Below are 27,620 nucleotides of genomic sequence, written 5' to 3' on the forward strand. Positions count from 1 at the left end.
CCCAGCGCTTCGGCGCCTGCGCCTGGAGAGGAGCCGCCCCACGGCCGGCGCGCCGTGATTGGCCCAGCTCCTTTCCCGAGCTTCCTATTGGTCTCGGGCGCCGACTGTGTGCGCAGGCGCGGGAACAGGGGTCGTGGTACCTGCGCTTTCCCCAGCGTACCCGCCGGACCCCCGCAGGTGAGGGCACGGGGGCGGCAGTTTCCAGATGTGGGCACCCGCCCAGCACGGGACTGAGGGTGGGCGGCTCGGGGTCGGCGAGGGCACCGGCTTCCACGTCCCTCCCCCAGCCGGGCTGGGCGCTTGAGGGTCGGTCAGGACCCCGGCCCCTCGGGGTTGCGGGCGGCGCGCGCGGAGGGCGGGCTACGCCGGGGACTCGGCCTTGAGGCCTCCCCGCTGCCTCTGGGAGCGGGTCCCCGGCGGCGCCGCGGCGTTTGCACAGCGGAGCCGGTCCCGCAGGTCCCTGTGGGCCCTTCCTCCGTCGGCACTTTTCTAGACGGGGTCAAGGGCACATTCGGGCGCAGGGTCAGGCGAGGGCGTCCGGACGGGGCGCCGGAGGGTCAGGAATGTTGGGAGCGCGGACCCGGCCGGACGCAGGCTCATGCTCCGCTGTTTCTCCGCCGGACCTTGCCCTGCGGGTGCCGGCGATCCGCCCCCGAGAAATGCGGGGTGCAGTAGAGGCTCTACGAGGTCGTTGTGGGGCTGAGGGGCTCATTCTCTGAAGCTCCTAGGATCGTGCGTGGCTCCTGGGAAGTGCTCCGGGTCCTTAGTTATGATAATAAGCGGTGCCGTTTCCATCAACCGTTGTTTTCGTCGGGTGGCTGTGGTCATCGTCCCCGCTCTGAAGGTGCGGGAGCTGAGCCACCGGTCAGTTGAGAAGCTGGCCTAAAGTTCTGCTCTTGTGAGTGATCCATCGTGGCTGGATTCAAGCCCCAGTACTCTGGCCCCAGAGTGTGATTTGTGTGCCGCGGAATTCGAGCTTCATACCTTGTATCCTCCTTGGTTTAATGAATTCTCTCTCTTCAACCTTTAGAATTAATGCTAACAAACAAACTTAGGAGTATATTTCGTATTATCTGTGGATATTGTTGCAGTTATTTTAAATTAAGAGAATTCATACCTGCAGGTTGATTACTACTTCATTAAAAAGGAAATCCCTTTTTCCCTTTTCTATTTGTCAGTGTAACTGTCACAGCTGTAGCAGATGCTTTGAAGTGATGAGGTTTTTGTTACTCTATGCTACACAGAGAGGACAGGCAAAGGCCATAGCCGAAGAAATAAGTGAAAAAGCAGTTGCATATGGTTTTTCTGCAGATCTTCACTGTATTAGTGAGTCTCATAAGGTAAGTCATGGTTTTTACAGGGTTTCATACTTTGAAGTATTCTGGTTGGGAAGCGACGTTAAACAACGAAGTGGGATGCTGAATGCCACCATGATCCTTTTTTTTTTAACACTTAGAAATTTATTTTATCAACTGTGTTGCAAGATTCCTGCCAGTTTTTTTCTACGTGTGTGTGTGTGTTTTGAATTAAACTACATAGTCTTAAAAACTAAGGCGAATAACTACTCTCAACTGTAAATGGGAATAGTAGTATTCGCCTTGTTTTTCTCACGGGGTGCCTGGGAACAAATGAGTTGTGCATGTTCACAGGAACATGGGCGCTTTCCACCTCACGAATCCTGCTGCCCCATTTGTAACTTCCCTGAAATTCATGCCAGAGTTCCTGCAAGTGAAGAACCATTGAATTCTTTGGTGAAATAGAAGTTAAAGTGGAGGTGTAAGGATCTGCAGAAGACTTGGGACTGCTTGTTTTTATCACGTTCAGTCTCTGCAGAAGTTCCCACCTTAGCATACATGAGATCGTAACAGATCTGTGCCCAGACTAACTGGTTTGATTGAGACCCTCAGATTATAGTTTCGTACAGTTCAGGCCCTAGCAACGAGCAGGGGCTCCTCCCTAATACCACACAGTGATGTGCCAGGCACTAAGCCCTCGAATTCAGGTCTGTACTTGAAAACCCACCCCTGCAGTGCACTCTCAAGTTCACAACCTCCTCTGGTCTTTCCCGCATCTCTAGTTGTAAAGACTAGCCTGTCAGCAGCAGAGGTGAATTATAAACTCAGTGCATAGCAGGGAAACCATCAAGTTCCTTGATGCAGCAGGGCTAGGGTGGCCCCGATGGAGTCAGTCACCCAGCAGGGAGGGTCCAGGGGGACACCAGCAAGCGCAGGCTCCGTGATTCTACAGCACCTTCAAAGTGAATTTACATTGCTGCTGCCACAGGGTGGAGTACAGTCTGTATCTGTTACTACAAAGTCATCAGCATCATATAACCAGCCCTGGTTTGGCCCCCTCACCAGTGACCCCAGTGGGGTCAGCAGCTATTTGAAAGTTAGGTGAGTAGTGAATTTTTTTGCTGCCACCATAGTCATGTTGTTTGCTCTTCCCAGCTGAGTGATTTCTCCAATTGATAGCTCTCTGCTTCCTAGATCATGGTAGTCTTTTTCAAACTAAAGTGACTTTAAACTGCATAGAGTTGTGCTGTGTCCTATAAGCACGGTAAAATGTTAGCTCAAGTCTTTACCTGTTATATCAGCATGAAAAATAAAGTGATGAATTCTTTTGTGCCAAGTTAGATGATATTCTTGAGGAGCAGAGCTCATGGAGTCGATACGAATAGAGATAGGCAAGTGCTTTATTGGAAATACTTAGACTTAGTTGAGAATTAGAATAAGGAAACTTGGTTTGTAAGACTCGGAAACACTGATGATCTCAGTTTACCACTGATGATATTCTCGGCTCTCTGGAACCCTGAGGGAGGCGGGCCCTTCCTGACAGCCAGGTTTCCTGATTTCTGAGGAGTAACACTTTCTTTGCCACCTTTAAAATGCTCTGTGTACCTCTCTGCCGTTATGCGATACAACAAGACGGAAAATTAACCTGATTGCTTTGCTGATGTGTTAAGTCAAAAATACATATAGTAATAGATCTCTGACATGACACCCTTATTTTATAGTATGATCTGAAAACTGAAACAGCGCCTCTTGTGGTGGTGGTTTCTACCACGGGCGACGGAGACCTGCCAGATACAGCCCGCAAGTTTGTTAAAGCCATACAGGACAAGACACTGCCGGGTGACTTCTTTGCTCACCTGTGGTATGGATTACTAGGTGTGGACTGTATTTTGTGCACTTACTGTCCTGTTGCTGCTGGATTTAACTCTAGTATCTAAATGTATCTTTCAAAGCCATGGTGTGTAATTGCCTGGGTTTTGTCCTTTTTGGGTTTTTATATAAATACTTTATGTATGTATAATATTTGAATGTAAATAAGGTGCTGTTTCCCCAGTCTTCACCCCACAGCAGCTCCTCTGCAGAGCCCCTGAGTAGCACCTTAATCCCAGGCACACACCGGATTCAACCAGGAAATATTTTCATGATGTTAGTGGCCAGGCCCCACCCTAAACCTGCCAGAACGGAATCCCTGAAGGAGCGACCTGGCATGCTGGTGCTTTTTGGCATTGTTGTTGTTGTTTTAAAGCTCTCAGGTGGACGTGATAGTTTTCCTAGGGGAAGACCCATACCCCTAGGATGTGGTTCTCAAGCCTGGCCATGCACTGGGATCCGCTGGGGGAGTTTTCCTTCCAATTCCATTATTTTGAGCCCCCCTCCAGTGATTCTGACTTAATTGTTCTGAGGTAGGGTCCTGGTATCAGTATTTTTTAAAGCTCCCAGGGCACTCTAATATGTATCCCAGCTTAAGAAGCACTGGCCTAGGGCTCTGTGAAGTATAGGTTTAAAATATTAAAGGATCAGAGGACCAGCTCAGCAAGATAGGACACGAGAGAGGGAATTCAGGGTCCATTTGCCTGGCTTGTGATCTGTATTCACCTTTGAGAACTAGTTTGGGGAAGGTATCTAGGAAGGATGGAATGTGCTATGATAAATAATTGGTTAGAGATTTGAGGTTGTGACCCTGGCCAAGATCTGTCATATAATGTATTCAAGAGAGCATTTTAGAGTGTTCACATCTTTTTGTTTTTTTCCAGTTTCTTTATTTTCAAGAGTGGACCTGTACATATTGCTTTAAAAATTCCTCCAAAAATTATTTAAAAGGAAACACTGAAGCTTATCCAACCGTTTTAGTCAGTCTTAGGCCCATATATGGACCCACCAATTGCTTACCTCATTCTTGTAGGAAAAATCCAGGAAGACAATTAAACAACTAAGAAATTTAAGCTTTTAATTTTAAATTTTCAACTAGGTATGAAATATTAGTCCATTTCTTACCAGGAAACATAGAAGCAATTCTTATTTATCCAACACAGAAACAGAGCAAATAAATGGTTGGTTGTGTTTCAGATGTAACTTCTTCATGTTCTAGATTAGGAGTCAGTAAACGGTAAAGGACAAGATAGTAAATATTTTAGGCTTTGCAGGCCAGTGGTCTCTATACCATCTACTTATCTCTGTTGTTGTCGCTTGAACCTGCCATAACAAGGTGTGAACCAGTAGACTTGGCTGTGTTCCAATAAAACTTTATTTACAAAGACAGTGGGTGGTAATTGGCTCACAGGCTATAGTTTGCAGACCCTTCAGTAGATTGAAAAAGTCTTCAAATACAGATATTACATGTTTTTAATCCTTGTTTACAGATTGCCATATTTTTACACAGATTCATGGAAACAAAAATGTGAGATCTATTTCTGTTAATAGTGGTCCAAAGAATTTGTTTCTATTTGTATACTTAGTATTTCTCAAGGAAAAAATAAGAAAACGTGAAGCTATACATTATTTCTTGTTCCATCAACAACAGCATGGAATGGTATTGTTTTAAATGTTTTGTTTCTCTCTTCTGTATGTGGTTAAATTTAAACCTTATTGCATACTAATAACCTATTTGGTCTCTTTAGGTCTGGGTGATTCAGAATACACGTACTTCTGTAATGGGGGGAAGATAATTGATAAACGATTTCAAGAGCTTGGTGCCCAGCGTTTCTATGACACTGGCCACGCGGATGACTGTGTAGGGTAAGAGCAACGTATTTTCTGTCATTTCCAGTAAACCTTGTTTGTACATGATGAAAGTTAGTGAGTTTATAAAAGGGGTTCACTTTTGATTTAGCACTAAACTTCGATCTTGAAAGTCTTATTTTAGTTTTGTTAGCTGTTTTTAATTCTAGCACCAAAGAAGACCATCCAGAGTTTCACTTATCTATTTTGCTGATTTTTTTTTATGTGCCTTATCCATCTCAGTATCTGTTAATGGAAGAAACTAGGAGAAGTGCCCCAGTACAGTTACCTTAGTCTTAAAAATGTGTAGGTGTTTGCAAAAAGTCAGCATTTTCTTTAGGCACTTGGGTAGCGTGTGCCCACGGGAGCGACTGGACTCGGGACCTCCCATGTGGAAGGTGCCCAGCAGGCCACGAGTTACGGTTGGAGGATGCGGGTCAGAGGCCTTCCTGGCACACCGGTTCCTTGGTGTTCTCCCTCCTATTGGCCATTTGCCACCATGCCAACCGGAAATATAATTTCTATTTCATTATCTTTTTCTTGTTTTTACAATTCAGCATTTCACTCTATGTGCCACCTTTCAAATGTTCCTAATGTCTTAATTCAGAAACCTTACAGGTACTGTGCTACAACTTATGCTGTCGTTTATCCTTGAACTGCTCTAGCCAGATAACAGCACACACACACGCATTTGATTCTTTTTCTACTAGGCCTATCTACTAAGTAAATCTCACCCACTAGATCTGTGTTTATGCATCATGACAAGTTCAGCAAAGGTCGTGCTTTTCTATGTATATCACCTTGCCCGGGCATGTTGGAGACACTTCTGTTTCCCCATAACTCAGCCTTTGAGTCCACTACATCCGTCGTCTTCTGCAGCTGTGATACTGTGGGTTTGTTCCATCTCTCCAGGGCATATGTCCTGTCTGGTGACAAAGCTCTACCACATTTCCTTGCACGTTATCTTTTAGTTTTGTCCCTTTGTATTGGGCTTCCCCCCAACGCTGAAGCTTGTTGGCATTAAATGTTTATTGTCCTGTATGAGCTATTTAATTGCTAAACCCTTATAAATCCATTAGTCCTATTGCTCAGTTCATATTTTACTTCAAAGGCTTTCGGTTTCCCTGTTCATTTATTGGATCGAGCATTAAAATTCTTGTATGTATATTTCAGCAGCCTGCATCTCTTAAGTTGTCAACCTAAGTACTCTTTTCTAAAATTAAAACATTTTCAAGGAGACATCTTGGCTTAAAGTACCACCACATTGAAGGGGTTAAGAATGTAGACTGGAGTCTTAACCACTGCACCACCAGGGAAGTCCCCTGTATTTATGATTAATTCAGCTCTCCTAAAGGATGATTGTTTTTTTCCCCTGTGGTCAGCCTGCCTGGAAATTTTACCAGAATAATTGCTCAGAACTGATCGAAGGTTTGAACTGTTAGTCAAAAGAGCATTAATCTGGAGTGGTTTCATGGTAATATTTTAATCTGTGGGAAACAAAGATCAGTAAATTGGCTAGGCAAAAAAAAAAAAATAAAAGGTGCATTCGATTGATGTAATTATCATTTGTGATATTAGAGTAGACTTGGATTTTGGGTAAGTACTGTTAGCCTCATCAGAATTTAGCATGCCTGTCTAAAATTACAGCTTCTTAAATTACCAACTCTATTTTAGGAAGTTAAGAGGAATCACACTCGTATTACCTTTTACTAAATTATCTTCATTTTTGCTCTCTGAATTTTGTACAGCGCAGCGCTAATGAACACATTAATGTTCTGCTTTTTAGCTTAATCATTCATAAGTATTTTTTGTATTCTGAATAGCCTCCATATTTAGTGTTTTTGACAGTTGCACAGCGTTCTGTCAAATGGACAGATTCTGCCATAATCCAATTGTTATGTATTTAAATGGAGAACTGAGGCATTTGTTTCTTTTTTCCTTTTTTATTACAACAATCCAGTTTAGAACTTGTGGTTGAGCCATGGATTAATGGACTCTGGGCCGCCCTGGCGAAGCATTTTCTGTTGAGTAAAGGAAAAGAGGGGATGAATGGAACTCTCACAATGGCATCTAATGCCTCCCGGAGGACAGACCCCGTGACACCGGAATTACTACACGTTGAATCACAGGTCGGACTTCTGAGATTAGATGATTCCAGACGAAAGGATGCTGAAGTTTTAGAGCAAAATGCAGTGGACAGAGGTCAATCGAATACCTTGGTTGCAGACTTTGAGCCCTCGCTTGCCCGTTCAATACCCCCGCTTTCACAGGCCTCTCTGAATATTCCTGCTTTACCACCAGAATATTTACAGGTGCATCTGGAGGAGTCCTTCGGCCAGGTAAGCAGTTTTACTTTATGTGCCGTGGGTGGTGGTGGTGGTGGTGTTTTTTAAATTACATTATGATGGAGTCCAGCAGACTGTGGCGTGCAGGGAGAGTGTGGTCTCCCACCTCTCTTTTGTAAATAAAGTTTTATTGGAACCCAGCCATGCCTGTCCATTCACGCGGTGCCTGTGGCTGCTTCTGCACTGCAGTGGCAGAACTGAGTAGTCACTGGAGAGGTGCTACCTCCACGCATTGCACACCTGCTTGTGTTGTTACATTCCCTTTCTTTGAAGAAGGAAATGGTTAACAGCTCAGTCTCTCCATTATTTTGGAGAATTAACTTCTTGGTTTCTCACTTTATGTGTTGGCCAGATGAGGGCAAGTTGTTGTGGGCAGTCAGGAAGTTATCTCAGCAGCCAAACTCAGAGGACTCATTTATAGGAAAATCTTTTTCCAGTATGGATTTTCGGTATTCTGGGTTACTTCACTTTGTGGGTTTTTCTTTTTCTTGATAATACCTTACACATATATTTTTGTCTATATTAAGTCTTTTTCTCTTTGCCTGGAGTATTTTTCCTATCAATAAATAAATGACTTTAAAGTGGTCTGTAAATTTTTGAGCATCGAGTTGAATAATAGCTAATATTACCCCATGATTGCCAGTGTATGGTACCCTGAAGTTTCTTCCAGCGTGCTTAGAATAAATTCCAGTGCAGCCAATCTTGTAATGCAGAGCCAAGCCCTCTGTTTTAGAGTGGCTGATTGGAGTCCCACAGGGGCTTTCTCACATAAACCACACCTTTAGTAGTGTTGTTCTAATGCATTCAGATAAACAGGTATGGTTTTATATGGCCAGCCGTGGGTTATTGCCTTTGCACTTATACTTCATAATTTATTAAGTGGGGTAAATCACAATAAGTACATGGTAGTCAGGGCTGGGAACAGGCATGGGTGGCTCTAGTAAACATGCCGGGCTGGTGGGAGCAGGGTGCATGGACTTGTGGAGAGCCAGCCCCCGTGTGCTCGCTGCAAGGCCGGGTGCATGTGGCAGAGGCTGTGAGAGCTGACTGATTTGACAAGGCACTTCACTGAGAATCTGCTGAGAGTTTCTTTTATGGTAGGTATCATTAAATAGGCTTGAATTGTTGGTAATGTGGTTAAAAGATTTTTAAAAATCTCAACTATTTAAGGGAAACTTGTGTAAATCTGTTCAAAGGATATACCTAGAGGATAAGGGGTTGGGGAAAAAAATTTCCTTTTTTAGGGCATCCTCTTGGGATCATCACCTTGGGGGCAGGGTGGGTGGGAGAGGGGAGGGTAGAAGCAGGATTGGCTGAGTGGGAAGCTGAGCTTCAGTGCAGCCATAAGAAGGCCTTCAGCTGGACCCACTCAGGCCACACAGTGTCGTCTCCCCATCCCTTCTGCCTGTAACGCCGTGGGATCTCCTGGACTGTGTAGTACAAGCAACACAGCCTCCGATGAGCGTGTCACGGGGTCCTGCTGCAGAGCTCCTTCCTGCTCTGGGCCCCCCTCAAAGCTGGCCACTTTTGTGTCACCTGGTGTTTGGGTTGGAGCAGTATCTCAGTATCCCAGAGCCTGAAGAGAGGCCTGCCAGGTGTAATGCATCTCTCTAGGTGAAGTGAAGTGCAAGATGAGATAGTGTATCCTTTACTTGGGGTGGATGTCCTGACACGCACCAAACATTGGAATCCTAAAAAATTGTACTTAAACCACAGGCCCTCAATCTCCGTAAGGCACAGAAGACTCCAGCATCATCTGATTAGCATAATGGTGTTGATACTGTGGACTGGTGTGATGTTTTGCTGAGTGTCCAGATGTTCTACATTTATTTGCACTGTCTTGTACCAGCAAGCAGGAACGATGTCATGGTCTTGGGGCAAAATTGTAAATGTTCAAGTGAAAGTGAACATGTCTAGTCCTTTTTATGGATAGAGATGGAAAAGAGCACCTTAGCTAAACCTTTGTCCACATGCCACGTGCTGTTTCTTTTTGCATAGTTCATTAGGAAGACTGTTAGACCTTTACATGAAAAATGGTAGTAGCTGATATTTTCAGTATATCTCAGAAATTCTAAAGTCTAATAGGCAAGTTTAAGGTGTAGATGAGCTTCTTTTCTGAAAGACTGAGAGGTGTATGTCTGTAGCCATTTACCTTAGGGAAGAATACTTAAATAGCAGGGCATTTTAAAAGATCCTGTAGCTCTCACCTTGTCACTAAGTGAAGCAGTGGTAAGTATAATTGAAAACTGCATTTAGTAATATTTTATCACATTTGTTTCTCAAGGAGGAAAGCCAAGCACCTGTGACCTCAGTGGATCCAATTTTTTACGTTCCAATTTCAAAGGCAGTTCAACTGACTACGAATGATGCCATAAAAACCACTCTTCTGATAGAATTGGACATTTCAGTAAGTTACAGAATGTGTTTCTGAGCGCAGGGATGTTGCCAGCAAGTGCAGAGACTTGTGCTGTGTCCTCATCTACACACTCAGGAAGAGTGAGGTCTGTGGCTGGACAGCGGCCTTTTTATTCTTGACCCATCATTTTTTCTCTCTGCCTCATACCTTTTCTTTTCACTTCAAGGAGGGCCTAAAATGAGTGACTGGAGGTGATTCTACTTGAGAGCATAGTGTTGCTGCCTTACTCATTAAGCCACGAAAGAATAATGGAATCAGAGCAGTATTTCCGTATAAGAGCCCCTGGAAAGGAAGCTGTTTACCTGAGGTCAGCGGCTAGTTGGAAGTAGAGCCAGACTAGACAGTCATGTGACATTCACTTCTCAAAGTGGTGGTCCTTGTTCCTTTGAGGATCTGGAAGAAATCATGTACCCCCTCTCCACTTTGCACACAGTTTTCGGGCGTTGATGTGCTCCCTCTCTGAACCCCATCCATGAGGCTTCCCCAGCCGCTGCCTCATTGGCCTCAGGTTAAGAAACGTCCTCACAGCCACGTAGCTCAACCCTTGACGAGGGCCCTGTGAGGTTCCGTGGGCTGGGCTTTCAGAAGAGGGTGCACCAAGGCTGTCGATGTGGGTTTAATTGAGTTTCTCATAGAAAGAAAGAAATGTGACAGGCATCAGAACTAGATGGTTTTGCTTACGTAGTATTGAGTAGTTCCATTTTCCTTTTGAACATTTTAATCCATATTGCTAAATATCATATGTACACCAAACCATTTCACTCTTGTTCTGTACTTTCGTCATAAAGAGGCAAGGTTTGGCCGCCTGGTAGGGACAGCCTGTGTCCCTCCCAGGCTAGAGGTGTGAGCGTGTGTGGCCAGAAGCCCCTCTCCAGAGCATTCCACACCCCGCACTGCTCTAAGTAGACCTGCTGTGGGCGGTGGCTCCACCTGGAGCCCGGGTTTGTGCACGACCAGTACCGAGCCAGGCGGTTTGACGTCGTGTGTCATTAAGGGAAAAGAAATTGCTCTCCCCGACCCCTGTTCCTCCCCAGAGAAAAGGAGTAAAGAAAGGAAATTGAAAACCAGTGCAGACGGCCTTAAGTAGTTTCTTTTGCTCCTAATGTGTGTGTGTGTATGTTTTCATGAGAGGACTTTTACATGGATTATTAAAACACTACTTACCGGAGCACCTTGATTTTTAGAAGAGGCAGAGGGTCTTAATTTCTAGTCTGTGAATACTCAGTGTAAAGCAAAACATTGGATAGCTACAGAATTTCTTTAAAAAATAACCCCTAATAAACGTATGTTTGTTTGGTTACTTGGGCTTATTTGTCAGAAACAAAATAATTCTAGTTGCAATAAACTAATTCATTTATTCAAGTGGTCATATATTTAAAACTCTGTTACCCCACAACTAAAACTCTTTTAACTCATGTGGAATTTTTTGTATTTCATGTTGGTTCTTCTCTAGAAAACAGATTTTTCCTACCAGCCTGGAGATGCCTTTAACGTGATCTGTCCCAACAGTGACGCAGAGGTACAGCACCTACTCCAAAGACTGCGGCTCACAGACAGGAGAGAACATTGTGTCATCTTGAACATTAAGGCCGACACGAAGAAGAAAGGTACAGCCCTGATCTTTTATTTCCCAGGATGTCATTGGGCCAAGGGATTGGAGGTGACCAGGGCGAGTCTGCACAGATGCCCGGGGGTCAGCCATGGATCAGCAGGTGGAACACAGCCACTTGCTGGTCTTGGAGGTTTTTAACTTTCACGTCAAGTACCCTGAATGAGTCAGTTACACTGAATGAGATGGTAATAGAGTTTATGCTTATTGGATGCTTACAGACATTAAAAGTGAAGTTGAAGAATCAGCTTTTTCCAAACTCTGGAAATCAGCAAGCTTGCAGCAAACTGGGGAACGCTTAAAAAAAATGAATGTAACTGGTTTTGGAGAAGCAGATTGGTTAGTTGACTAGGGCTGATTTGTTAGGCTGTTTTTTGCAATCAGCATTATTTTGTTTCTAGGTTAGCATATTGTCACGCAAAAAAAACTGTATTATATGAATCTTTTTTAAAAGTCTTTTGTTGGGAGTTCCCTGGTGGCCTAGTTGTTAGGACTCCAGGCTTTCACTGCCGGGGCTGAAGTTTAATCCTTGGTCCAGGGAACATCCTGTAAGCCACATGGCATGGACAAAAAAAAAAAAAAAAAAAAAATTTTTATGTTTGTTTCTCATAGCATATTTGTTTTTGCTTATTTAATATATGAAAATAATTGCTTGCTCCATAATTAAAGGAAGTTATTTTTTAGTTATTTGCTTAGAATCTTGAACTGGAATTCAGTCCTGAAATTCTTTTTGAGGATGATAGGCAGTGTTATTGGACCACTGCCATCTTTTGGCTTTTTGTTCCTTTCTTTTGTTCAGTGGTTTTGGATAATTTCCCTTTCTTTTGTTTGGTGTACTTAGATTTGATAGGTATGGCTGGTACAATAATGCTGTTGAATTTATAACCATTGTTTTTGTAAAGTAGGTTTTTTCTTCTGTATTCCTTTTGAGGAAATTTTTTAACTGAATAAACATTGCCACAAGTCATATTGCCACAAATACTTTGATAGCACTACAATGTAAAATATTACAGCTATTAGTGTTTTTAGGGATGGAAAACATTGTCTTCTCTATTTTCTGTGTCATTGACTCTTTCCCGTCTGCCTGAAAAGGAGCAGCCTTGCCCCAGCATATACCTGAGAAGTGTTCTCTCCAGTTCCTTCTTACCTGGTGCCTTGAAATACGAGCGGTTCCTAAGAAGGTATTTTTATTTCTTCTTTGGGTGACTAAAAATATGCTCACCTCTTTGTAGGGTTTATTAAATCTGGTATTTGCCCTTTGAAAGCTTAGAAAATATGGTCTTCACAGCATGTGTTCAAAATAGTTCCCAAGGTGTGCAGTGTTTTTGTAATTGTCATGGACAACTATTTTTATGTTGTGCTTATACTGAAATTTTTTGTTTTCTACTGAAATGAGATTTTTAAAGTAGGGCTTTTTCTTAATCTTATTTTTCTAGACATTAACTTGATGTAGCACGGTAACTAGTGATGAAAGTGGCCCTAGGTAGCATGTGTTTTCCAGCTGTACGTGGACACTTTTTCTCTCTAATTGGTGGCAGGAAGCTTGGCGTGTAGGGCTTTTCCACTCCTTGCCACCTGTTTAATGTTGTGAAGACCCCTTTTGTGTAAAAACCTGTACTTACTTATTATGTCAGAATTCTGCAGGGAACATTGAAGGGTTTTGGTAGGTTATATTGATGTTTAGATGAATTTGGAGACAGAAAGATCCACTAGATGTCAGTGTTATGCCGGGAACTACTGATTTTGTTATAACCATGTTACTCAAGTGGATATTCATGGGTAAACTTTCCAAGTTGTGCTTTACCAAACTTGTATTGCCAATGAGCATAAATAGTACTGTTATTGGGCTACCCTGTCCGCAATGCAGTGTTTATTCTGTATTTTATTATTGTGTTTACTGCATTTGTAGTCTTTGGGAAGTGAACTACTTTATGGAGAGGCTTAGTCCTAGATACAATTTGAGTAAATCTACGATTCACTGTGATGAGAACTCCTTGATTAAATTAAATAGTTTCACAGTTTTAGTTTAACTCTTCCGTTTCTGAAAATTTTGTGAAGTACATATTTAAAAATATATCTTTCCTTACTGCAAAAGTAATATGCTTATAAAAAGCCTGGACACAAAAGTTAGTAACTCAGGAAGCAAAAGTCCTTCATAATCAAACCCCTGCAATTAACAGTTGGATTTTGTTTTGCTAAGGAAAAATGAGGTCATGTAGTATATGTGCTGTTCTGCAGCATGCCTTTTTTTACTTAAAAGGAAATGAGTTTGGATATGCCAGCATGGAAAGGTACTGAAGATACTTTTAAAAGATGCTATGGGTGCAACACAGTTGTTGATTTGAGGACTTCCCTGGTGGCGCAGTGGTTAAGAATCCGCCTGCCAATGCAGGGGACACGGGTTCGATCCCTGGTCCAGGAAAATCCCACATGCCACAGAGCAACTAAGCCCGTGCACCACAACTACTGAGCCTGTGCTCTAGAGCCCGAGAGCCACAACTACTGACCCCACGTGCCACAACTGCTGAAGCCCTCGCACCTATAGCCCATGCTCCGCAACAAGGAGAAGCCACTGCAATGAGAAACCCGCGCACCACAACGAAGAGTAACCCCTGCTCGCTGCAACTAGAGAAAGCCTGCACGCGGCAGCGAAGACCCAGTGCAGCCAAAAATAAATAAATTTTAAAAAATTTTAAGAAAAAAACAATTGTTGATTTGATTATGGACAGTTGGTTGTTTCCAGTTTTCCACTATTTAAAAAACCTACATAGGTGAACATTCTAATTCATCTTTGCACACTTGTTTGAAGTCTTTTTTATGTTTTTATTTATTTTTATTTATTTATTTTTTGGTTGCGCTGGGTGGTGTGTGGGATCTTAGTTCCCCGACCAGGGATCGAACCCATGCCCCCTGCATTGGAGGCGTGGAGTCTTAACCGCTGGACCGCCAGGGAAGTACCTGAAGTCTTTTTTATTTTTATTAAAAAAAATTTTTTTTAACTTTTTTTTTAGATTTATTTTTATTTATTTATTTAGGCTCTGCCGGGTCTTAGTTGCAGCATGCGAATTCTTAGTTGCGGCATGCATGCAGACTTCTTAGTTCCCCAACCAGGGTTCGAACCCTGGGCCCCCTGCATTGGGAGGGCAGAGTCTTACCCACTGGACCACCAGGGAAGCCCCCTGAAGTCTTTTTTAAAAAATAAATTCCTTGGAGTAAAATTACTGTGTTAAAAATATTTCTAACTTAAGTTTTAGTAACATTTGTCAGTTTGTTTTCTGCACAGTGCTGTATTTCCTGTTTTAGTACCATGAATTTTCTGTAATTGTAAAATGAAAAATATTGTAAAGGATTTACAATTGCTACTGTTTTAGCCTGTAATTTAGGGAATTTTATTGACTTGAGAAAGCGTGGTGTGACGTGTTCTTGGTAAACTCCTGCCTTACCAGAGATCCATGCAGAGACCTGGGGCTTTACGCCATGACGTTTCCCAGGTGCTTGTTCTATGTCCAGCACTTTGAAGAAGCCATGTAATTTGTTGGTATCTGGATAGTTTAAGCAGGGATTCTTGGCTGGGCCAGTGGAAACCCGTGACCCTCACAGGAACATGGATCTCATTTTCCCTGTTAAGGGCATCCAGCCCTCCGGGATGTGGGAGCCCACTCGCGTTTCAGGTAGCTTTGATGCAGATGACTTGCCGAAGTTCTTTGCTTCCCGTGAGTAATGAGAGTTTTATGTGTGCCATGATGGATGTGCTTGGAATTGCATTAGAACCAAAAGTTGTCATTAGCAAGTTTGGTTTTTTGCCCAAGAGTTTGGACTTGGTTCAGTCTTTGAGACTAGGGATCTGGGACTTTCTTGTTTTGCTTTATTTATGTTCTTCTCCTCCTCTTTCCACGATGGATCCGAGGTGACTCAGAGTCCCCGTGCAGGGGTCTGGATGTTCTGGCCCTCACTGTTTGTCAGCCTCTGCCCGTGTTCGCATTTCTTTGCATTTGTGTTGAAGCGCACGTGCTCCCCAGGAGCCGTGCTTTCGCCTGCCTCCCGTGCCCTCCTGTGGCTTTGGTTGCCCGTCACTTCCTTTCTTCCGTGCAGCCCGCCTTTGGCTCAAGCCTGCCTTCTTGGGAGCCTCTGGCCTCAGAAGCCCTGAACGTCCGTGTGCCCTGGTGGATAGGCAGCCTGTCGCACACTGGTTACTTCTTGACTTCTGTTGCTCTCACTCGCCTGTGAAGCCTTTTGGGCAAGTTAGGTGTCCTCTTTGCCCCATACTTTACCTGCCCAGTGCCTGTCATAACAGTGGTCAAATGAATGTAGAAATCTGGGTTGCAATCATCAGCTAAGGCGAGAACAGGTACTGTGTCCCGAGATAAAAACGTTAAGTTGTGAGACTTTCTGATTACTCACACATACCTGCCATGTAATTTGAGATTGGGTTGGTTTAAGATATAGGGAAGGTGACCAAAAATGGAACATGAAAGTGGGGTTTGCCTAACAGGCTGCCATTAAAACAAATAACAGATGAAATGCTCTTGTCCTGACCACACTCCTAGTGACCACACTCACTTTTTCTTGGATAACTGGGCACATCCCCAGGTGGGTACTCAGCCAGCATTTTAACGGCTGTAACCACAGAGCACGTGGTGATTTAAGTCGGCTTCCTCGGCCACAGGCGTTCTTGCGAGCCCTCGTGGACCACACTGGCGACGGCGCGGAGAAGCGACGGCTGCAGGAGCTGTGCAGCAGGCAGGGGGCGGCCGACTACAACCGCTTCGTCAGAGACTCCCGTGCCTGCCTTTCAGACCTCCTGCTGGCCTTTCCGTCCTGCCAGCCTCCGCTCAGCCTCCTGCTTGGTGAGTGGATGCTGTCACAGTCACCCCAGCCCCGGGGGGCAGCGTCTCCATGGTAAGAGCACCTTTGAGTTCTCTGCAGGCCTGTGGGAGTGCATCCCGATCACTGTGATCAGTAAGTAAGCATCTTACAGCTGCTCTTCACGCTGCCTTGACAGCTGAACTGCCTTCTTGAAGTCGAAGAATCTCTCTTCCAAGCTTAAATTTTTATTTTTTAATTTTTCTTTCCTACTGCTGTCACTGTCATTTGCTCTCTTAATATAGCCAGCCTTAATTCTCTTAGCCAAATTTTATCTAAAAATGAGGTTGCCAAGAAAAGGATCTTTTTCAAAGATAGTGATAATTGATGGAGTCTGGTGAAGCGTGTGCTCTGTGTGCAGCGTACAGAAATGTTCCCACCTGGGCAGGTCCACCAGTACAAACAAGTGGCCTTACTCACGGTGCCCCGGGGCATTAGCCTTGGGAGAGACAAAACATCCAGATGTAAAAAGATCATATGCTGTTTTTTTGCCCAGATTGTGTCTTCTGGTCCTCATACTCCAACGGAAGAGAGTTTAAGATCTTCCCTGAGGAACTGGCCTCAGGAATTGGAGACATTTACTAGGGACAGTGACCATAAGAATCTTACAGGATTTTAAAACCCTTGTTACTTTCCTATGCTTGTGATTTTGTCGTCTCCTCTCTGTTTTCCTTGGTGATAAATAGTAAAATGTTTAAAATTTGCATTTGTGTTTGGTGACAGGAAAACATGTACTTTTTACCCAAGGTCCCTTTTGATGCCGAGTACGGTTAAGGACACTCCGCTTTACAAGTCAGGCCCTGCCCCTTTCCCTTTTTATTTCTTAGTATTCTCTTTCCTCCTCCTCAGAGTGGTGAGGCTGCCCTTCCTGCGTTCCTGTGCGAATGAACACTCTTACCCCTCCTCATTTGAGTCTTTTGAGCTAATAGAGGTGTTGGGATAACAACCAGAACACCCATTAGGGAAGTTATACGAAGTCTTGTAAAGCTGTTAATCATGGAAAAATTGTTCCAATTCTTTTTATAGATTTTCTGTTACCTTTTTAAGCTTATATGTATCATTTATTATATAGTTATGTAAAAACATTAAAGGCATTGAGACATAAAAGTTTTAATTATTTTCTCATTTCTGTAAGAAAACTTAATCTAACTAAAGTATTGAGGTGAGCCCTCTATTAAACCTTATCCTATTACAACTGTCAGACATTTCAGAAAGGTCTTTCTAAATTTTTGCTAAATAGCTATCAAAAATATAACATACGGAGCACAAAAAATTATCAGGGTTTGATAGTGGACAATCAGATATTCAAATACTGACTTCTTAATCTCTTTTAAAAGAGTACCTGTGTATCTTAAAACCACTAGGTTTCTGGATAACTTGACTGAAAAATGTCCACCATTACACTCCTGTTTTTTTGTTATTATCATATAAATATTATGAAGGAAAAATATTTCAAGCCTAAGTATTTTCCATCGTCCTTAATCTTTTTTGGGTCATGATCTTTTTTCAAATCTGGAAACTCTGGACACACCCCAGAAAACAGTGTAATTGGTTCCTTGACTCTGAGGGCCATTCATGGACCCTACTCTTACTGCCCTTTGATGTTTAAAAAAAAAAAAAAAAAAAACAGCTTTTAGGTAGAAATACTGAGTTCAGATTGGGGAAATGTGATATGTCTGGTCTTTAAGAATTGGAAAATAGTATTTAGTGATATTTTACTTAGACACAGTGAATTTATGTGTGCTCTAAAATATGATTTAGAATTAAAACAAGTTATTTAGAAATTCTAAATAAGAAAATAGGAATCAAATTCAGATCTTTACATATAATTTACATATATACATATAATTTATTTTCAGTAGGAATGAATTAATAATTGCTTATTTTAATTTTTTTCTAGAACATCTTCCTAAGCTCCAACCCAGACCATATTCATGTGCAAGGTACTGACGTTTATTAACATAATACTTAGCTTCTTTCTCCTAAAATGTAATGAAACTCTGACTTCCAAATGCTTAGTAGCTACAAATCCATTTACTGAAAACTTAGCAGATTTGTGCAGGACAGTAGCAGGCGTGATGCGGAGTGAAGAAGAGCAGGCTTGGACTGTGTCCTCCTGCAGTTCATAGGGTGTGGCTCCCGTGGTCCAGAGCCGTGTCCCCACTGAGCAAGTCTGCAGGTCCTCCACCTGTGGCCTTTACTGGTGTGCCCGGCCACCTTCCCTGGGTGGACGTAGGGAAGAGGGAGGAAAGCTGGTATAAATGTCATTCAGTCTTGGCGGCAAACAGGTAACCAGAAACTGTCCTGAATGACATCACAAAACTAGGTCGGGGTTGGGGGGGCTTTGAAGTAAGCAGCAGAACTGTTTTCTGAAGAGGAAGAAGGTGGGTTTAGAGCCCATTAGGAAATACCCTCATGCAGTAAAAAAGGCCTAGCTTGGCCTGTATGTGTTAGTCCTGAGGTGGAGTTTACAAACTTATCTCTGTGTCTTTGCAGCTCGAGTCTGTTTCACCCAGGGAAGCTTCATTTCATTTTTAACATCGTGGAGTTTGGGTCTGACACCACGGCGGTGGCTCTGCGGAAGGGCGTGTGCACGGGCTGGCTGGCCACGTTGGTTGAATCGGTTCTTCAGCCGAACACACGTGCCTCCCGGGCAGACGGCGAGAAGGCCCTGGCGCCCGAGGTACTAGGAGTGGGCAGTTTGGGTATCATTAGAAGTGTGCTCTTTGCCCGATTAGAAAAAACAATGTAGGGTCCCCTGCATTGTCCGTTCCCCTCAAATTATTCAAAGGAAAATGTATGCCCTACTTGATTTTTAATATGTCTTTTGGAAAGTCAGGAGAACATTACTTTCATTCAGTGTAGTCCATGTGTTTCCTAAATGTGTAAAGCATGAATTTTGTATAATACATACGCTCTTTGCTTCTTGCTTGTCACTTCATAAAGGAGAAGACCTTGCGTCAGTGTTCTTGGTAGCTTGGCACAGGAGGAGTCAAGTACGCGGTGAAGGCTGCCAATGAGGAAGAGCCTCATTTTGTGCTCAGTGGTGTCCTGTGCCCCAAAGGAGTCATCTTAAAGTGGCAGCTGACAACCAGAGATTAATTTTACATCCTTCAGTTTGGGGTAGGATTTTACCCTGCCGGTTTCTTCCCCTTTTGTTGGAGCCGTGGTATTATTTTATATTTTGATCCACACTTGGCAAAATCTCACTCGAGACCGTACGCATAGGGAGCAATTACCTTCTCCCTCCTCACCCACAAGGATGGTTGAAATTTAAAAGAAATTTCAGCCTTTGTCATGAAGTCTTCTCCATGGTATTGAAGAATGAACATGTCAGTTGTAATGTTATCTTATTACTGGTTTGGTTGCTGTAAGTTACTGAAGTTAAAACATTGACAGCACTTAGGGGGATTTAAGACTTCTGATACACACTTGAGTGAGCTTAAGGGAAGACTAGGGCTTAAAATTGCCCTTTAACTTGGTATTTTCCCAGTCTGCTGCCTGGAGCAGGTTCTTTACCGTGTGTGTCCCTCATATCAACAAAATACTGAGAACATGAGAAACTTCTTTTTTGTAAAGAAATATTGTAGTGCTGACATGAAAGTGTTGTGTCACTTCATGATCTCATAAAAATAGCAGATGATCTCCAGAAAGCTAAAAAAAAAAAAAGTATATTGATGCTGTATTACAGACACCTTTGCGTGCCATTCACATATTCTTTCTTTCCTCCCTCCTGCCCTTCTTCTTTCCACATTTTAACAGACCTTTGTTGACTACCCAGTGTTGAGGCCTAGAGGTACATATAGAAAGGATATAATTTAAAGCTACTTAAATTTCGCTGTGCCGTGTAGCACCATATTTTATTCAGGATCCGTCCACCGCATACCCTCCCCCGACTGGTAGACAGTACAGTTGTTCACAGATGCCCCTGCCCCCTGAGGAAGAGTAGACTTTCCCTCCCATTCATGTGTAGCCTGGCCATGTGACCAGCCTTGGCCAGTGAAAGGTGAGCAGACAGGATTATGTCACATCTCAGCAGGCACTCTGAACCTGATAGGATGCTGTGGCTTGCCTCTCTTGCTCTTTCACTCTGACATCGGATGGAATGATTCAGGTCAGGGATGCTCCTTGGGTTTGGATCCAAGTGAAGGAGATCATGGTGCAGAGCTGCAGCCGTTGAGCAGAGCCAGAAGGAAGCGTTTGCTGTTGTAAGCCATCGGAGATTTACAGCAGGAGCTGACTAGTGTTCTGGTCTCTTTGCCGTCCCTGGAACATAGGAAGTGTGGTCTCTTTAGCAGTTTCCTGCCATACCCATCCTATCCTGTTTTATTTTGCTTCCTGGGACTTACCATTACCTGTCATTCTATAAATATATGTTTGTTTATTGTCTTTTCCACCCACTAGAATATAAGTCCCATGAAGACAGATTTGGTTTTGCTCATTTCTCTGTCCTAGTGTTTGTCATATTGAGTACCTTCAATAACATTGTTCAGTGGATGAATCAAGTGAATAAGGCTAATATAATATTAATTACAGTTTCACTCCAGAATGAGAACAATCAGTTGCTATAGCTCTGCCAGTTCTCCGTTTAAAAAGTACTGTGTTCATCCTGTTGATGAACTTCAGACAATTTTCCTTGAATTAAAGGTTAAAATATATACAATTATACCAGTAGGGAATGGAGGGAAGATTCCTGTCATTCTTAACTGTTATTATCACTCTGTGTAACGAAAGCATATGGCAAAGTGAAACTGAAAGATGAATATATTTACAAATTGATTCCCTTTAGTATCCCTGGCACATGATTTAGAAGAAAACCCTTTTGAAATTATAGCAAAAAGATTTTGTTTATCTATATATCACTTATTCTAGTTTTGCAACAAACACAGGTAACATGGGACCTAGAGTAGCAAATGTAGCAGTGCTCTAGTATCTTTGGGGCAGCCCCTTAATTTCTCTTCCGCTTGCCTAATTTTCACTTAAAACCTTCACCCCATCTTGATGTTAATTTTCATTGCCCCTTTATGTCCTAACATGAAGAAGAATGTCTTCATTTTTTTGTGCATTTCTTCATGACACCTATAATGGGTTGCCTACTAGGAAGCAGATCTTTTTCTTGGGCCTAGAGAAACAACTCAATTATTATTTATTCAGTGTTCTACCTCAGAAATATCGTGCCTGTCATTTTTAAAATACCTTTGATTTGGATAGAAAAGAAAAATTTACAAGACAGACTTGTTTATTTCTCTGTACTGACAAATGTGTTTGTGGTTTCAGTAAGATTTAATGCTGCAATTTAATTTTATGATGCTTCTTTGAGGGGAAGTTGCACTTCCTGATTTCTTTAGCAGGCATCACCTTGGTTATATGCTTTTGTCTGTTTTTTTTCCCGAACTTATGAGCATTGGTTTAATATTTCAGATATCCATATCTCCTCGGGCAACAAATTTTTTCCATTTACCAAATGACCCCTCAGTCCCCATCATAATGGTGGGTCCAGGAACCGGCATAGCACCTTTCATTGGCTTCCTGCAACATAGGTATGTGTTTTCTTTGGCTGGTGAGAAAATGTGTCCCTTGTGGTCCTGGGTGGAAGTATGTAATAGAGAGCTTTTTTGTTTTTCAGTGGTTTTGAGGATATTGGACTTTGGTTGTAAAATTTTTATTTTAAAATATTATTATCAAATATGTGATAGCATAGCATAATTTGTCACTGTGGGAAAAGTAAATATATCTTCTAGAAATTGTGCTTTGTACTGGAACTTCCATTTTTACTCTAGTACATTCTTTTTCTTTTTCCCCTGCTGAACCATAGTTTATAGTGCATGTATTTGGGGACAAATTTCAAGCACACCTTTATGCTGTGGTGATGTGCAGCTGTTCCTTAGCTAGATAAAATTGGTAGTCACAAAGATCCAAGTGCACCAGCAGTTTCAAAGTTAAACCCTTAACATCAGTAATTTTCAACAGAATGATATTAATACATGTATCTTTGTATCAGAACACAACTATTTTTTATAAAATAAATAAAAGTGTGCTTCTCTCCCTGTTTGTGAAATAACAACTCTTAGGTAATGTTCCCCAGATAGTGGAGTAATATCCTTTGTACAAAGTCTTTTTGTTGTTTTCTTTTCTTTTTTTTTTTTTCTTAAGAAATCAAAAAAGTAGGGTGTGTCCATCATTTCTGAAACATTTCACAGCAGACCATTCTACCTTTTAAAGCCTGGTGCCGGGACTTCCCTGGTGGCGCAGTGGTTGAGGGTCCACCTGCCAATGCATGGGACACGGGTTCGATCCCTGGTCTGGGAGGATCCTACATGCTGTGGAGCAGCTGGGCCCGTGTGCCGCGGCTGCTGAGCCTGTGCTCTAGAGCCTGCAAGCCACAACTTCTAGGCCCGTGCGCCACAACTGCTGAGGCCCGTGCACCTAGAGCCCATGCATGCTCTGCAATGAGAGGCCCATACACCGTGGCGAAGAGTGGCCCCCGCTCGCCACAACTGGAGAGGGCCCGCGCGCAATGGTGAAGACTCAACGCAGCCAAAAATAAAGAAAATGAATGAATTTATTAAAAAAAAAAAAATCCCGGTGCCACTTTTCTATTATGTTAATTGAGAGTTAATTTTTATTCATAAAATTGTTATGAATATTTAATGTAGAAATTAGTCTGGGTTTCACATTGTGATAATTTGAATTATCCTCACTACAGAGATGTCATACAAAGCTCATAGAGGTCTGCAGTTCGTAGGTAAGCTTACTTTTTGTAGTGTCTGCTGGAGTGGCCCAGGTACCCTGCGGGTAGTGAAATGTTAATTCAGTACATGGACTTTGAGTCACTGCGAAGGTGGATTTTACAGACCTACCTGGAGAGGTAAAAGGAAAAAGAAAGATTGCTTTTACCTATTCTTTATATCAAACATCTCAACTTTCTTTTTTACTTAGAGAGAAACTGCAAGAACATCACCCAGATGGACACTTTGGAGCAATGTGGTTGTTTTTTGGCTGCAGACATAAGGATAGGGATTATTTATTCAGGTACTTCACAATTCTAGCATTGTAAGACTCAGCATGCCGTACAATGCTAATTTCAGACTTTTTCAACTTTAAATTACAAACCTTCCAGTGACCAGTAGATATTGTATTTCAGAGAGGAGCTCAGACATTTCCTTAAGTGTGGAATTCTCACTCACTTGAAAGTTTCCTTCTCAAGAGATGCTCCTGTGGGGGAGGAAGAAGCCCCACCAAAGTATGTGCAAGACAGCATCCAGCGTCACAGCAAGCAGGTGGCAAGGGTCCTTCTTCAGGAGAATGGTCATGTTTACGTGTGTGGGTAAGTGGCCATCATGCTCAAGTGCCGGGGAGGGGAGGGCAGTCAGTAATGTTTATTAAAGAGACCAGGGACCGATTGGTTAATGATCTGGACATGTATGGATGAGAGATTGGATTCTTAAATCCAGGAATAGAAATACAAGCTCTAAAATGATTTTTAACATACACTTAATAGCCAAGAAGTTGGCCAGCGTGGCCCCCCCTCAAAAAAAAGAAAATTAACTCATGCATTGGGGAATGCTTTGTGCTGTTTTAAATACGTTTTTAGCCTCTTAACGTTACATTCTGTCTCAGGATTGATTTTGTTGTATCAGTAAATAGTGAAAATGTGATTTGTGCAGTCGACCTAGCCAAGGAAAACAGCTTTGGTTTTGACTCTGAGAATGTGGGTCTAGGATCCTTTTTCTTTAAGGCATAATTTATGATGTCAAAGTTGACATAAGCCAGGAGTCATTCTTATGTTTCATCTACTTTTTGATATAAGATCCATTATAGAAACCCAAGATTGCCATAGAAAATAAAAATTTTAGGAACTTAGCTACTTGTTTTAATGGAACTCAAAAATGTTTACCAGTTAAAAAGGAGTTTTGAAATAAGAAATTACTCTTTTTTTATCCTAACACATCCCTGGCATTTAAAACATTCCGTAAGTCATCAGGTCAGGTTTTTTTGTCTGTTTGTTTTAAACTATGATACAGAGAAAGAACTACTGGCATAGTGACGTAGAATACATATAAATATAATTGAAAAGGTTCATAAAACAAAACTTCCTTTTTCTACTTACTTTTTATGACACATTCTGATAACTTATATTTTGTTTGTTCTATCATTTTACAAAAATCTGACTTTGGCTACAAAGTTGATTTCATGACCCATTAACGACTCCTCAGCTAGAAAACGCTGCTCTAGGTCAGAAAGGGCAGAGCTTCTGGACGCTGTGTTGGTTTACATTTTCATTTACTTTTAGTGAAGCATTTGATCTTTCTTTTGTTTGCAGAGGACAGTGCTGTCAGTGTCAGATATAGGTTGAAGGCTTAGATGCAGCTCTAATAATGGAGGTGAAGTCCATTGTGCAAACATAAGTACAAATATATGAGTAACTGGTAATTGAGAACTTGGAGGGGTTCTTCAACATCTTAAAAAACTCCTAAAACAGTAACCCAGAAATAACTGCACCGTCACTGGTGCTTCATTTTTCACATCCGTGAAGTGAAGCTGATAGCGTTCATAGCTGGTCAGAGGTGAGGGCTCAGAGTGACACCCCACGGCACTCTAACATGGACCGAACACAGGAGACTGAGAAGAACAGCCACTGAGGAAGGAGCGAACTTGTCCCTAAGTCCAGGGGACACTGACTCAAAGGGGAGCCTTTGCTGCTGATAGTCTAGTGGGAAGCAGACAGAGGGGCCGGTAGGTTTGGCAGCTGCAGCCGCGGGACGTGGGGAAGGGCCGTGGGGATAGAAGTGATCTCAGAGTACTTGAGGGGAGAGCATGACAGCCGTTAAAACTTTCTCAGGAAATTTTACTGTGAGGGGCAGGGCAAGTTCAATTCCTGAGACGTTAGAGTCCTGTCAGACACTTTCATTCAATAAACATTCGAGTGCCTACTAAGTATTTGGCACTGTGCAGATGTCGAGAGAGAAATGGTAAATGAGATGCACTCCTATCCCAAGCCACCTGCTCCCTGTGGGAAAGCCAGGTCAGCAGATGCTCACGGTATACCGGATGCTATGCAGGGGCCACAGGAGGGGCCCCTTGCCCGACCTGCAAATGAAAGAGCTGGGACGTGGAAACACACTTAATAGAGGGCCAGCCCTTGGCAAGTTCTCAGTAAACGTGTCTGTTAATGACTCGTCGTGTGCACGCGTGCATATGAAGGCTTAGACATGTCCGGGAGCTTGTTGCCCTCAGGAATGCCTTGAGAATAGAGGAAGACAGGTGAGGAGGGGCCCGATTGTGAGGTCCTCAGACATTTAAAGATTTCGGCTGCTCCCAGAGCACGGACGCCTTTGAAGTATTTAAAGCTGTGAATGGGGTGGTCAGCATTGCATGTGACAGTGGTCCTGGGCGGAGGCCTGTTCCTGAGGGAGCAGTAGGTGCCTGGAGACTGAGGGACACTTTCCAGAGAAATGGAGGGAGGACTAAGGTGTAGTGACAGAGTTTCAGCAGTGAGATTCGTGAATTAAGGAGGATTTGGTAAAAATCACTGTTTCTTAAACAGTAATACCATTGTTCTTTTTTTTAGAGATGCCAAGAATATGGCCAAGGATGTAAATGATGTCCTTGTGGAGATAATAAGCAAAGAGGTTGGAGTTGAAAAACTAGAAGCAATGAAGACATTGGCTACTTTAAAAGAAGAAAAACGGTATCTTCAGGATATTTGGTGAAAAAATTGGAAAATAAAGGAAGAGAATTAAGCTTTTTGGCTGAAAGTACTAAAAGACAACTTTACTGAAGCTTGAGACTTCTGATTTTTAAAATTAAAAATTTTTTTGACCATTTCTTGGAGGATGTCGGGGGGTGGCATGGGGAGTGGACCTTTTCACAGTGTAGGAAGCTTTCAATTCAGGTTCCCATATCTGCCCCCCCAACCCTCCCCAAACCGCCCTGAGCTGAAAAAGGCAGCCCGCACTCCTCCGCCAGCACCTCCCGGGGCGCCTCTCCCTCCGGGAGAGCTTCTGCAGGGACTGCAACCAGATCACAGGGCATCTCTAGCAGTACATGTGAAGGCTTCTCAGTACGGGATATGGGCACGAGTGTCACCTGGGTAGATAGTTAAATCTTGTGAGCTAGTCACCGTTTCTTTTTAAATAATCTAAAAATAATTTATATTCTTATGTAAAATATACGATAAAAATATTCATATTAGCGCATTAAAATTACATATGTATAGCGTATCTGATTATATGATTATATAATTTTATCAAATGTTTTTTTATTACCAAAACTATTTCTCATAAAAAAATATTTTAAGGTAATGCTTATAGGGATTTTTTTATGCTAGAAATCTGAAATATATTTTGAAATTCCACTCTGGCATGTGATTTATTTACCACAATTACTTCTTTTTAATATCACAGTGTCAGAATTTAGGGAATTTGCATTCACTTTACAGATGCGAGCAAATGCATATTTAAGTAAAGCTACACCCTTTTCTCCTCCTCTGTCCAGCCCCCAGCCCACCCCCATTCCCCACCTTTTCATTTCTGCTCCTTTTGGCATATTTTTTAGTTTTTCCACATAATCTATTTTACCTTCATGATATCACACAAGTTGTAACCTGGGCTTAAAATACCTACTTAATATCCTTGTATTTTTAAAATTGCTACTATTGTCTGCATATTTTATGTCTTCCAAATTCATATATTCAAATCCTGACTCCAGTGTGATGGTGGTAGGAGCTGGGGCCTTTGCGGAATGGTTGGGTCATGATGCTGGAGCCCTCAGGAATGGGGTCAGCGCCCTTGTTACAAGAGGCCCCGCAGAGCTCCCCGCTCCTTCCCCCTGTGAGGACATCGTGGAAGTCGGTTGTCTGCAACCCTGAGGCCTTCACCAGGACCCGACAACACTGGCACCTGGTCTTTCCAGCTTCCAGAACTGTGAGAAATTCTATTGTCTGTTAGTCACCCGGTGGTATTTTGTTACAGCTCGAATGGACTAAGACAATTCCCGGTGACATGTTCTCTTTTAAGATTTTGTCAGAATGGAAATCAAAATGTAAAAGGGGTATGAAAACTTTTCTCCTACTCTCAGGTATATATTGCTTTTTTTATGAAAGAGATTGGCATTTGAAAAACAAATCTTCACCTGTCACAGGTTTCTGGTCATTTTGAAAAATGAAGATCTGAAGGAAATATTATATAATCTTAAGATTTGTTAAGGCTTCATGGCTGTTTATTATAATATCTAATCTCATATATTTTACAATAGAAATATTTCCAAAAAAACAAAAGGCATAAGAAAACATAGCAAGCAGAATTATATGCATATGTTATATATATATATCAGCCAAAATAGACTCAAGGTGAAAACATGAAAGGGGACAAAGA

At 42.5% G+C, this 27,620-nt stretch overlaps 1 protein-coding gene across 1 annotated transcript; it reads left to right on the plus strand.

The window, feature by feature from the left end:
• The first annotated feature begins 828 nt into the window (after positions 1-828).
• Positions 829-26,602, plus strand: MTRR (5-methyltetrahydrofolate-homocysteine methyltransferase reductase). Its single transcript, XM_060146856.1, has 15 exons — positions 829-898; positions 1,179-1,340; positions 3,017-3,170; positions 4,913-5,030; positions 6,973-7,351; positions 9,642-9,764; positions 11,227-11,380; positions 12,475-12,563; positions 16,049-16,229; positions 18,146-18,188; positions 18,742-18,928; positions 21,667-21,785; positions 23,185-23,277; positions 23,390-23,572; positions 25,817-26,602. The coding sequence occupies exons 2-15, from the start codon at positions 1,215-1,217 to the stop codon at positions 25,956-25,958; spliced, it is 2,091 nt and encodes a 696-aa protein (XP_060002839.1). The 5' UTR covers positions 829-898; positions 1,179-1,214; the 3' UTR covers positions 25,959-26,602.
• The last annotated feature ends 1,018 nt before the right edge of the window (positions 26,603-27,620 follow it).

This window comes from Lagenorhynchus albirostris, chromosome 3, assembly GCF_949774975.1.
Source record: "Lagenorhynchus albirostris chromosome 3, mLagAlb1.1, whole genome shotgun sequence".
NCBI lineage: Eukaryota > Metazoa > Chordata > Mammalia > Artiodactyla > Delphinidae > Lagenorhynchus > Lagenorhynchus albirostris.

Excerpts from the sequence above, each read along its gene's own strand:
- MTRR (XM_060146856.1), top strand. The coding sequence starts at position 1,215 with ATGAGGTTTTTGTTACTCTATGCTACACAGAGAGGACAGGCAAAGGCC. Across the intron at positions 3,171-4,912 it reads CCTGTGGTATGGATTACTAG|GTCTGGGTGATTCAGAATAC; the intron begins GTGTGGACTGTA and ends TGGTCTCTTTAG. Across the intron at positions 23,278-23,389 it reads GATAGGGATTATTTATTCAG|AGAGGAGCTCAGACATTTCC; the intron begins GTACTTCACAAT and ends ATTGTATTTCAG.